This window comes from Acartia tonsa, chromosome 9 (assembly GCF_053477335.1).
Source record: "Acartia tonsa isolate MP-2025a chromosome 9, ASM5347733v1, whole genome shotgun sequence".
Lineage (NCBI taxonomy): Eukaryota > Metazoa > Arthropoda > Copepoda > Calanoida > Acartiidae > Acartia > Acartia tonsa.
In genome coordinates this window covers 30,970,229-30,983,340 of record NC_137268.1, presented here as the reverse complement: position 1 = coordinate 30,983,340, position 13,112 = coordinate 30,970,229, and the positions used below count along the sequence as shown (strand labels likewise).

The 13,112-nt window shown below is 32.5% G+C and overlaps 1 protein-coding gene across 21 annotated transcripts in view; it reads left to right on the top strand.

Annotated features, from left to right (window-relative positions):
- Positions 1–13,112, top strand: part of LOC145328765 (uncharacterized) — a 173,387-nt gene that overhangs the window by 122,778 nt on the left and 37,497 nt on the right. For 20 of the 21 annotated variants that reach the window (XR_013882591.1, XM_080172596.1, XM_080172600.1 and 17 more), the window contains 13 exons: positions 341–416; positions 2,842–2,987; positions 4,503–4,745; positions 6,492–7,463; positions 7,621–7,732; positions 8,084–8,178; positions 8,508–8,627; positions 9,605–9,756; positions 10,015–10,135; positions 10,576–10,684; positions 10,820–10,894; positions 11,395–11,785; positions 11,900–12,385. Coding sequence is in view for 20 of the 21 variants with exons in the window: in XM_080172596.1 (XP_080028722.1) it covers positions 341–416; positions 2,842–2,987; positions 4,503–4,745; positions 6,492–7,463; positions 7,621–7,732; positions 8,084–8,178; positions 8,508–8,627; positions 9,605–9,756; positions 10,015–10,135; positions 10,576–10,684; positions 10,820–10,894; positions 11,395–11,785; positions 11,900–12,385 (3,098 nt within the window). In the remaining variant the exon portion in view is untranslated. Of the gene's footprint in view, positions 1–340; positions 417–1,965; positions 2,206–2,759; positions 2,988–4,502; positions 4,746–6,491; positions 7,464–7,620; positions 7,733–8,083; positions 8,179–8,507; positions 8,628–9,604; positions 9,757–10,014; positions 10,136–10,575; positions 10,685–10,819; positions 10,895–11,394; positions 11,786–11,899; positions 12,386–13,112 lie in introns of those variants that run through there. The other variant, XM_080172609.1, reaches the window with a different exon arrangement.

The following is a 13,112-nucleotide window of genomic DNA, read 5'->3' as shown; positions in this document are numbered from 1 at the left end:
GGATTGGAGGGGATATTGGGCTGTTTATTCCACTAGTCCCCAAAGTTTTATCATATCAGTTGCCTTAAAAACTTTGAAGACTTTTATTGAACCTTGCTTAGTTTGTTCATTTAGATGAGTGTTCAAACGTTTCAACCACCAATTGTAATCTACAGAAGAAAAATTTTGTATGTCATCATGGGGATGTACATCAATTTATTGCACATTGGCCTATCTCTTTAGCTCTCTGATTTGCTTAGCTAATGACAGCAAACAAATTTAACTTTATCGCACAATTTTCGATAATTTTAATTGTTTTCAACAAAAGAATATTTATCTATAGTAATGAATAATTGTAGGACCCAGCCAAGCTAAAATTAATTGTAAGGATAATGGGGATGGTTCTGCTGACGTTGACTATCTACCTACAGCTCCTGGTAATGTATTAATTGTAGTGAAGCTTTACTATATTTTTCTCTGTTCTGTTTGTCTCTAGATTTTGATATATATGACGCTCATATCACACTTAAAATGTTATGATAAGTTTTGAACGAAAAGAAAAAACTTATTAATCAATATATGTAAAGTTTTTTTTCTTCGTGTTTTGCCTAATTGCTTTTCATCGTTCTTGTTTTTAAAGTTGGGGGTTTAAAACAAAAAAATGTTGTGTTTTAACATAAAAGGAATAGTTTTGAGGTACCAACTTTCAACCCCTCACGCCCCCTCTCCCCAGATTTTTAAATAAAATTTTTTTATTTCATTATTTTATTTGAAACTATTGGGTTTGTTACTTAAAATAGACCAAAACCCCCTGAAGACACACTAAACATATTTGCTAATTTTGTATTTCAAAAACTTATGAAACCTAGTTCAGAATTTTGCTTTTAAGGATAAGTCAGAGATAAGTTTAGGATTTATTTTATTTTAAACTTATAGAATATATTTGGAAGTAAAATCTAATAAAGATAAAAATAGTTTTGTAGACTGTTTTTCTTTAACGTATTTACATATTTATTCGCAATTTTTCCAAAAATATCTTTACCTTGTCTGAGTTTTGGCATTTACAGCTCTATGAACAGTTGTTATCTTTAAATACAGAGATATGGCATCTGCAAAAAAAACTATTCTGCCTAAGAGTCAGTTTTTTTATTATTGAACATTGAATGGCTAAGTAACAAAAGAATATTTAAACAAATTTAATTCTTGAAAGGTGGTATGAAAAATAAATCTACTTTCAAATCAAAATACCAAATACCAGATGTATTCAGATTAATTTCCTTTTTTTTAAGTGTTTATTTTTGTGTCAATAGCTACTATTTATTTATCCAATTATACGCGATTTCTGAAATATTTTTAAAATTAAATAGGTACTTTTTTTACAACTATAAAAAGTACATAAGTTTTTTTATGTACTAACTGATAAAAGAAATTTAAAAAAATTTTGATTTATTAATTTTTTTGTAAAAAAAGGAAATTTAAGTTGATTTCTTTCCGCCGCATGACTTCATTTGAAAACTCAAAAAAAGCTGATTCTTTAGAATTGAGGATAAACAATTTTCAATTGAAAAAAATTGTATACTCCTTTTTTATCTATAGAAAGAAGAGAAAAGGAATAGTTGCCTACCAATCAATACCCCTCCCCCCTCCAAATGAATCCCCCCCTCCTAAGTTTAAAAAAAAAATCTTGCATGGATTTAGAGGTGTCGAGGCACCCCCAAAATTTTAATTGTTAATTTTTTCCACACACCCCGGGCCCCCGCCTCTAAATGAAAAAAGTTGGGCGTCCTTGACTTGTAGAATAATAAATTCACGAACTTTGTTTTAAAAATTCTCAAAAAACTATTTCGCCAAAAAATCTGATGAACCATCCTTTGCTTTTGGTAAGGTGTGCTCATGTTTACGCAATCACCAACAGTAAAAAAATATTGGTTCTTCTCTCCATAGATCCACAGTAGTTAGTTAGCCGTCAAAATGATAATATCAAATAGTTACATATATAAAATAGTGTTGTATTAATAACAATAGCAATAGCAAACTAAAATAAAAGTGTCATAAACCAAAATAAAGTTATAGTACAAAACAAACAAAAATAAAAACAAGAACGATGTTTAAGCACAAAAGCGGAATAACACGAGTGTTTTCTAAACGAAAAAAAATGGCTGCCACTGAGTGTCAGGAGGGGGAGCCACCTGACACTCCAAGTACATCAAACGCTGCCAGTACAAGGGACAGGAATTAGGATTCCGCTGGTTTACAAGGGATAGGCCAATGCAGGATAAATTTACCTCCCCTGATTCTGAAAGGCAGAATATTAGGGTGAGTTTAATATATCCTCATATTGGTATTCCCTGTAACCCTAAATTATTATTAAATTATTAGTAGAACAAGCAGGGCTCGGCAGCCGCTGCTACGTCTGAATTTTACTCGTTTGGATGCTTTAATATTTTTTTGAAAAGAAGGATTGTCATATTTGAGTCTGGTTTAAAGCTCCAGCTGATTTTTTATGAATTGTGAAAGCTTACAGATGACGTTCGCATGGCTGCCGAGCCATGAGAAAAGATCAGTTAATTTTTTTACAGATTTATCTAAAAAATAAAAAAATAAAATACCTAACAAAATTAATATTTCCCCAAATATTTTTTTCACGATTTTCATGATATATGACCTTACAAAAAAAATATTTTTCCATTGCCATTTCCTTGCACCATCTTGAATCTGTAATAAAATCTGTTTGCACTGTTCTACTAAATTATTTTGAATCCTTTTTTGTGTCCCAACAGCAAAGAAATAACTGCTACAAGCACAACCATACTCCCCTACCTAATCCAAATGAATTTTGTGTTCAACGAGCCCTCCATTCAGGTGAGTACGCTGTGCATATCTTGTGTGACGGGGAGGACATACCCCAGAGCCCCTACATGGCACAGATAGTGCCCAAGACTGACTATAACCCCGACGATGTAAAGGTCTACGGGCCCGGTATCGATGAGATGGTTATTCCTAAACAGGTAAAGTTTTTTAGATTAGGAAATATTTATTGTGGAAAATAAGAACAATTGTTTTGTCATTATTTAACCAAAAAATTTTACTTTAAATATTTCTTTGAATTCATAAATCTAACTTTTAACAAATGTCCCAATCTAACAAAATTTTTAAATAATTTACCTCGACGGTAAAAGGTTTAAACCATATCTTTAAAAATCTTACATATACTTAATTGAAATCCCAAAGAATTTCTGGAATGTTTATTTTTATTGCAAATGGTCGTTAATTTGTTTGTGATGTAAAACGCCCACAACATTGTTTTTTTTAAATACATACAATACGAGTTCTTAAGTATTCTTGGTAATATCCTCTAAGAGAAATTTTTTTCAATTTTGAAAATTTGAGTACCCCCCCAAATTAGTTTGTGGGGGTAATACCCCCCCCCCCCCCCAACAACAACGAACATCTCTGGACGCAGCGCTCGGCTCCCTAGCCTATAACCCTAAATTTTCAAAATTGAGAAAAAATTCTAAGAGGAGAACGTATTATTTTCATAATGATAAAAGAATAATGACAAAAAAATTTGTTTTAATTTCAACTTTAAATTCTTATAATGTCTTATTTTTTTGTAACTTTAAAATTTTTGGTAGATTTATTTATCAAAATTGTAGTTAAAGAACTATTGTTAAGGTTTTTAATAAAATGATGAAACGGTAACATTAGATAAAAATTAAGGGGAATAGGTAATTTATTGAGATGCTACGCGCCTAAATGTATACATACATAATTTTATTTTAATTGTATGTCTTTTTTGACAATTTAAATAGTGTTTTCTTTTTGGGCGTTTTTCCATATATTTTATATTTATTTATTTTTATCAATGAAATAAATAAAAGATATAAAATATAAGATTTTAAATTGTGAAAATATTAAAAAGTTTCTAAACTCATGATTTTAATAAATTCATAGAAAATTATCTAAAATATTCAGTGATGTAATAAACTATTAAAGATTGCCAATTTGTCGAGATTTTTTATATTTTATTTTAAATTTCATAAAATATTTGGCATATTTACTTCACTTAGGATTTTTTTAAAAATAAATATATTATTTTACTTATTGATAGGTTAAAAAATAAAAATTATACTCTTAAACAAAAAACCAAAAACAAATTTGAAATATTAATTATGTGTTATTTCAGCCCAATTGAGCAGGTTTTTCTACAGTAGGCTTATTGTGTATGAGTCATGACGTATACTTTACTATTATACATTTTAAAATGTTTTCCATTATGGCTTTGAAACTGATTTCCACTGAATTAGAGCCGGTTCTAAGCCATACTGAAAAATCATATCGTATTATATCCAGTTTTTACGAATATAAAATGTACAATCATAATATTTAAACCAGTTTTGATAGCCCGGAAATTCTGCATGTCGGGACTAACAAAATTGGTTTTAATCTTATAATTGTACATTTTTATATCCGTGGAAAGTTATTTATAATACCATGGGATATATGACTATTCTCCTTTATAGGAAACCCACTTTACAATCGACGCGACAAAAGCGGGCGATGCCCCGCTTGATGTATCCCTCATGGATGACTACGGGGAGATGAAGCCGTTGTGGAAGGACGAGCACGGTATCACAGACCCCGCGGACGGGGGCATACTCGCCATCAAGCTGATCAAGGGCAAAGAGCTGATGAAAGCTGATCTGATTGGCAAGTCAGATCCGTATGCTGTTATCAAACATGGCTCTCAGAAATATACTACAAAGGTAATATTTATTTCAATATGGCTTCGAAACCGATGAATATCCGCAGGATTAGAATCGGTTCTCAGTCATGCTAAAAAAAACATGTATAGCATCGTATTACAAAAAGTATTCCGTGAATGTTAAAATAAAATCATACAAATAAAATCAGTTTTGTTATCAGGGCCCTTGGTTCGTTGTGGCTAACAAATCTGGTTTTAATTTTATCATTTTATCTGCGGAAAGCTCTCTATAATATAATGCGATAAATAACAATTGTATTTTTTAAAAGGCATATAGTTTTTCATTCTTTCCACCAACTATTTTTTAATCCTCTACATTATTATGTTCATAGGGACCTCCTAAAGAGTGGTCTTCAAAGAGTAACCCAACAACGAATTCAATTATGTATAGCCAAAAACATTAGAAATTATTCTTAACGTTTTTTGAATTATTACATGTATATGAGCTAAAATAATAGGATGTATTATATGGGTATGTCTATCCTTATACTAAAGTAACAGTATGTTTGTTTGTCTGTGTGTGTATCTGTGTGTCTGTACCGAAGGATCTCGCTAACCGCTGAACCGATTGGGTTCTCCTTAACAGGGTAGATTCTCATATGTCCCAGGAAGGTTTTTAACTATTTTGGGGGAGGGTACCACCACCCTCCCAAGAGAAATCACAATAAAATCGAAAAAAGTATAAATATTTTCGCCGCATAGTGTCGCTAGCGTAGTCTCGCTGCGTAGAAGCATAAATTTAAGAGCTGATAACATAGACAAATTATTTCTCAAATTAGATATTTAAAATAAATTAAAAATATTTAAATGCCACTAGAGGCCTCTAGGGGCGTAGCCGCTAGTATGAAATATTGCATATCTTGGCCATTTTCAATCAGTGTCTAACAATCTTATAACATGACATATTATATTATAACATATTTAAATTATTTTATAAATATAGAAAAAGGGTTCAGTGATCGATAGGCACTTTGAGGAAAAGCACCATTTTTTTAGATATAGATTTATTTAAAATATGGCCCTATTTTGCATCAATCAAATAGTTTTTTTTTACAATTCATAGCATTGCGTTGTAATTTGTATACATTGAGTCTATAATTTTATACTTTTTCTGTGTGCCATTTCATTTTACAACACAATACATTTCAAGTTACATCATACCTTTTCGACCAGAAAATTTACACAAAAAGGGACATGGATTGTATAAAATGGTTGTATTTAAATTTATATGATATTAAATGCAAAAGTTGGGGATATACCTTGGCCTTAATAACTGAAAGTGCTTGCAGACAATGGCCTTGCAATCAAATGATCTTTTGACTGTAATATCTCACAATTAACCAATTAATTTTTTTTATCTTTAACCCTTTCTAAAACATCATGATTTATTTTATATCTGTATATTATAAATTTACATAATTATTTAAAAATCTTTCAGCTATGAATAATCAAAGCATAATAGCCAATTAAAGGATACTCTAGCTTCATTTAATTTGTATTAGAATTAATTTAGACACAAAATTTTACATAGGATATTATTTTTATTTACAAAAGCAATAAAACATAGTATAGACTTTAATATTATTGTTCAATTTGCTTTTATTGTAAAAATACATAAATAATGAAGACTCTATAAAAATGACTCATAAAATTCATTAAAATACAAATTCATTTGCATAAGACTTACTGTATACTTATGACAATTGTATAGTTTATTCCAATATAATGATATGTACCAATTTTGTAGGTGATTAAAAACACCCACGAGCCTGAGTGGAACTACGAAGCCCAAATCACAGTTCCCGACCTCGGCGATAAAACCATCACCATTGAAGTATTCGACAAGGACAAGTTGGGCAAGGATAAAAGCCTTGGCAAGCTTGTTTTTGATACTGCTCTTGTTGTTAAACAAAAGGAGATAGAAGCACAATGGTATCCATTGACCGGTGCGAAATCTGGACAGGTTCTGCTTTCTGCAGATTTCCTGCCTGCAGAACCATCAGTGTACAAGGCGCCAGAAATATTGCGCAAGCAATCCCACGCCAATATGGACGTGGCACGTCCTGTTCTGGAACAAACAGGACCTGGCATGTTTCAGTGTCGCTATACCCCGCGTAAGACCAAGAAACTGGTGGTTAATGTCAACTACGGAGGAGTGGCTGTACCTGGCAGTCCTTTCCGCGTCAAGGTTGATGATCCTACAGATCCTGCTAAGGTTCGCGTTTATGGTCCCGGAGTTGAACCGGGAGTCACAGCAAATGAACCCACATGGTTCACCGTTGACTCTCGCCAAGCCGGTCCCGGCGACCTAGAAGTGAGTATTGTGGACAACAAGAACAAACCAGTGCCATATGAGCTGGAGAGCAATGAGAATGGAACACAGAATGTTAAATACACAGCCACCAAGCCTGGCATTCATGCTGTGGACATCAAATACGACGGCCGTGAGTTGCCTCAGAGTCCGATTAAAGTTGATGTTAAATCAGATCTTGATTTGGGAAGAATCAAGATTAAAGATCTTAAGCCGGAAGCGTATGTTGACGCAGCTAATGATTTTACAGTAGATGCAGGTAGCGTGCCGGCCCATGCCTGGAATAAGATTGGTTGTACTGTTCTGTCGCCGGACGGTACAAAGTTGCCAGCGGTCAAAGTGGGCAAGGCTGATGGAAACGGTCAGGTCAAAGTCACCTTTGTACCCAATAGAGTTGGAGGTCATAAGGTAAATATTTTACAATTTTTTTTATATTTTCTTTTTCTAAAGTTGTTTTATCCTCTTTCAAATTTTTATGTTTGTTAATGTTGTATAACTATGAGCAACCAAAACAGTGTTCTCTAAAAAGTTTGTTTGCAAAGAATATTAAATTTATTATAATTAGATAAATGTGACTTGTGACGAGACTAAAGTTCCTGGTTCTCCATTTGCTGTGACAGCGGTGAAGGGCAGCAATCCTGCCATGGTTAAGGCCTATGGACCCGGACTTGAAAAGGAACAGATACTTAACAAAATAATCTATAAATTAAATAGCAAAGCTTTCATTTTATTGATACAAAAAACGGTAAAAAGTTGTTTTAATGCCTAAAGTTTGCATTGTGGGGTGTTGGGAGTGTCAACGCCCATCTCAAATCATAAAGCCTGCCTTGCCCTTTTTTCATCCACTATTTTTTTTCACGCCCCCATGATGAATTTCTGTGCACGCCAATGCGTAAATATATAAAAAAGTTAGAACTTCGAGACAAAGTTTGTGCATTCCATTATTGTTAGCTGCACTTTTAGTAAGCGCTATAAAAAACCACAGGCCAAACAAAATTGGTGCTTGAGTATCTGTTGAAAAAAATAGGGTTATGTTGGCTTGGAGAATCCTTTTACTGTTGAAACAAGTAATGCTGGTATGGCTGGTCTCAATGTTCAGATAGCTGGACCTGTCGAGGCTAAGGTTTAGTTTTACACAATTTTTTGTAGCTTATCAGCTCTATAAATCACAAATATTTCTACGTCGATATTTTATAACAGGTAGTAGTAAATTGTTTTACTAGGTATTATTTTATTATAATTTTTTGTGCTTCAAAGTATTCATAGATACTTAAAATCCACCTCGATTTAACCTAAACAGTAGAATAATTCTGGCAAAATATGGCTTTTAAATCTATGATAAACACAAATAAAAATCAGTGTTATTAAAGAATCCAGTTTAATGTAATATGGGTGTAGACAGACAGGCATAATCACAAACCCAAACCAAAATTGAATCATCAATAATTTCAGCTTGAGAGCAAGGACAATGGGGATGGAAGCTGTTCAGTTGTGTATGTGCCGGAGGAGGAGGGTGACTATGAAATATTTGTCAAGTATGATGATGTTGATATTCCCGATTCACCCTTTAAGGTAAGTGTTTCATCCCGGGGTTACGGCTATCATAGAGGCTAGAAACCAAGGATCTACAGGGATAAGACAATGGCCGATAATTTTAAGTACATCCCCAATGATGCTACTCAAAATTATCTTTTCTGTAGACTCAACAAAAGTCCCCAAAGTTGTTAATCCATCAAATAAGAAAACTTTATCATATGCCTTTAGGACTAGATTAATAAACAGCCCATTGTTCCCTCCCTGGCTAGTAGAAGTTCTAGAAAATTAAGTTGAAAAGGGAGGAGGGGGGGGGGGGGTGGATGTTTGTATTTGTAAACTTATATTTATTTAAAATGAATGTAAATGGATGAAAATTAAAATTTTGCCAATCCTTTATATTATGTAGTGACATCTTATTTTCCTAAATATGGGTTTAATAGTTGTAAAATAAACACTCCTTAAAATTACTTAATTTGGAATGGACATTAAAATATGAATTTGTTCTTTTCTTGAAAAGTAAATTTTAGAAAATAATGTTTTTAAATATATTTTTATATGATTTGCAATTAATTTGTTTATACTATATAGTTATTTTTTAGTGTAAAATGTTTTTATAAATTTTTTTTAAATGAGATAGAAATCTTAAACATTTGGTTGTAATCATCAGATGCATCAAGTTAAAAATTGGGCCTGCCTTTTACCTTTTATGAGGGGACATTTGGCTGTTTATTACATCAGTCACAAAAGTTTTATAATGAATGTTTTATTATTCGTTGGCATTAGGAACTTTTACTGAAATTTGATTGATTTGTTCATTAGCTTAAATGTCAACATGTTTTAACCACTAACTGTAATCTACAGAAGTGGTAGTTTTGAGTTTTATCATTGGGAATGTATATCAAATTTTCAGCTATTGTCTTATCCCTTAAGATCCCTGCCTGTTATGATATTATATCAATAATACAATAAACATGCAAAAAAAACTGCTTAATTTTATTTTGTTTGTATTTCAGGTTCCAGTTGTGCCAGATGACGGATCTGGCTCAGGTAGAAAGAAGTCAGATGGACGGGGTGGAGCACTTGGCACTAAAGATCTTCTGTCTGGACCAGGCACTGATGGACGTCCAGGTTCCGGCGAGGGAGAGATGCCTGATGGCAAACTCAGGTACAATCTTTAAATTTAACCTGGAGAGGGAGTGGTAATTTGGGCTGTTTATTACTCTAGTCCTCAAAATTTTATGATAACACTTGCCCTATTTTGGGATTGTTTATTTAATTTTGATTAGTTTGTTCATTAAGTGTCTTCAAGCTTCAACCACTAATTGTAATCTACAGAAGGGGTAATTTAGTGTATATCATTGGGAATATACAGCAATTCATCGTTCAATGTCTTATACCTTTAACCATCTAATTCTATATTTAGAGTGAAAGTAGTGAAAGCTAAAGAGCTGATATCCACAGATATGATTGGAAAGTCAGATCCTTATTGTGAAGTCCAGTATGGAAATCAGAAATTTAGAACTAAAGTTGTCAAGAATAGCAAGGTATGACAAAAACATTTTGAACCTGTTTAGTTAACAGCATTACACAAATCAACCCCAGCCTATATTTTTATAAAGTAATTGCTCAAAAGGTTCTAGGACAAATGTAGGAGTGACAAACGTTCGAATCTGAAATATTGAATTAATTAAATATTTCTATACAGGTTAGGTTAGGTTAAGATATGAATTTACAAATAACCCTCCCCCCTAGTGGCTAGGTATTTAAAAACCTATAAGATGGTTTAAAATAGGTTAGGTTAGGTTATTTTTCACACCGACGTTTGTCACTTCTGCGGTTATCCTAGGATCGCCCTAAACACTTTTTTCATATTTAGAGTGAAGGAGGAGGGACATGAGGGAATGAATTTTCTTATGATATTTTTTAGCAAGGTTTTAATAAAGTATTTTATCGAATCCCTTTATTCACCATTTATTATATTTAGGAACCAATGTGGGATTGTGATATGGTATTCCTTGTTCCAGAATCTAATTTTGCATTTGTTACATTCAAAGTTTTTGATAAAGATACCATTGGCAAAGATAAATCACTAGGTATGTTTTCAACTCATAAATCTTCTTAAAAGTTAAGAATAATAATCTTCGGTTCAACTACACTTTGTACTTACTTTTATAGGAGAACTTTTAAATCTATACATTTATATTTATACAAATAAAAAAACTTTTTAGGTACTCTTGAGCTGGGACTTGGTGAGTTGTTTGAAGCCTCCATTGATGGCAAAGGAAAATGGTATCCACTGAAAGGTAATTATAATTTTTATCAGCCAAATTGAATAACAGTTTATTTTAAGTTCAAATGTAGCACTTTTTATGGACAAGGTTATCCTTGAAAAATTAAAGTATTTAAACTTGAATTTAATAAACTGCATATTCTTTCTGTTTAATAGTTTAAACTACATCTATAGAACATATATTTGAAAGAATTTCAATTTATACCTGGTAGTTTTAAAAATCTCAAGACTTTAAAATAATATTTTTTGGATATATGCAACTTACATGACTGTCCTGTTTTCACCAGAGCAGCATGATGACTACTTTGGTCGTGCCTAATTGATTGTAATATAAAATTATATATGTTAGAAGGTATTCTCGTAGCTTATGATTACTAAGACAATTATTAAATGCACTTCATGCAACAATTCCTTTAGAAATCCTAGTTTAAAACTCAATAACTTACAAATTTGGGACGTATTTATTAGTTAAGCATTAGAAAATGTAATAATAGTACTTTTTTTCTTTTTTAGGTGTAAAGTCTGGTCAGATCCTTTTGACATCAGACTTTGACCCAGAGGATGAGAATGTTAACTTTGGCCCAGCTGTTGGCAAGCAACGCGCTAGCCTGGTAGGTGCTGGAGTCAGCCCTGACAATGGGACAGCTGGTCCTGGAAGTAAGAAGTCTAGTCTTGCGGGTGGTCTCAAGAGACCTGGTGATCTTGAGGGAACTACTCTTCATGTTGATCTAATCAGAGCAAGAGACTTAATCAAGGCTGATATGATTGGCAAGTCTGATGCATATGCTGTGTTGAAGTATGCTGATCAGAAAGATAAGACAGCTGTTGTCAAGAACAGCCAGAATCCTAAATGGGACCATGCCTCCGATTTCTCTATGAAGCCTAATGAAACCACAGAGTTAATGTGAGTACTTTTTAAATTTTTAATTTTTAAGATTTAAAAATTTTGTACACAATTTAAAAATTTATGTGAAGAAAAAAATGATTTATGCATTTAAAACATGACATTTTTATTTAGAATTGAGGTGTTTGATGCTGATAAGTTTGGCAAAGATAAATCTCTAGGGAAAGCAGAAATATCTCTCAATGATCTCGGATCCAATGAACCAATCTGGATACCGCTGAAGGGGGTCAAATCTGGAGAAATCTTGATCAACACTGAATTTTTGGCACCTGGCCAATCCCCAAGTGGATATGTTGGAGATGGGCAAGATGCTGACTTAGCTGGTAGAGGTGGTGATGGTGGATCTAGAAAGCCAAGCAGCCTCGCTGGTGGTAAAAAATCCGGAATATTGGGAGACTATGATGGTCCGGTCCTGCATGTTGATCTTATTAGAGCTAAAGATCTAATTAAGGGTGATCTTATTGGAAAGTCAGATCCTTATGCAGTTCTTAAGTACTCTGATCATGAGGATAAAACTCCAGTTGTGAAGAACACTCAAAACCCAAAGTGGGATCATAGCTCAGACTTCCCTGCAGATCCTAACAGCCAGGATAAGCTAATGTAAGTTTTAAAGGAAACCTGTAGAAAATACTCTTTTTTAGCTGATGAAATACTGCCACAACTATACAGAATGCTCTTCATTTGAAAAATCCAGCTTCAACAACAAAAGCATTTAAAATTAAAAGTTAAAATCATTTTAAAATGACATTTCAGTAATTAAACATCTTTCAAATTTCAAACTATTTTTTCAGAAATTTCAAAATTAAATTACACCACCTATGAGCTCATTTGGGCCAGCAACTCATTAAACTTTTACAATGAAAACATGTCTTTTCATGGTCAAAATCTACCAATTCATTTTATCTTTTGTAACTGAACATATAACAAAACCAGGAAACAAATATTTTACCACTTCAAATTAAAAAACTTTCATTGAATTGACGAAGAGAATCATGAATTTTTTCTCTGTTCTATATAAATATACTAACGTCTAGAAATCTAAGAAAAACAGCATAAAACCAACTGACATAAATAAAGCTTTCTGAAAAAACCTTATTACTTTATATTATAGGATTAGTAAAAGTACTAAACAAATTATGGAAGGTTAATTATATTCTAATTTTATGCCCAAAATAAGATCATAATTTTGCTTCTAGCAAGTGAAATTTGTTATTGAAATTCTTATATTGTGCTTAGAATAATTTTAAAAGTTTTTAACTCCATCTAATGTCAAATTAAATGGTTAGGTTTAACTTTTTGTTATTGAAGCTGGAGTCTTAAAATCTAA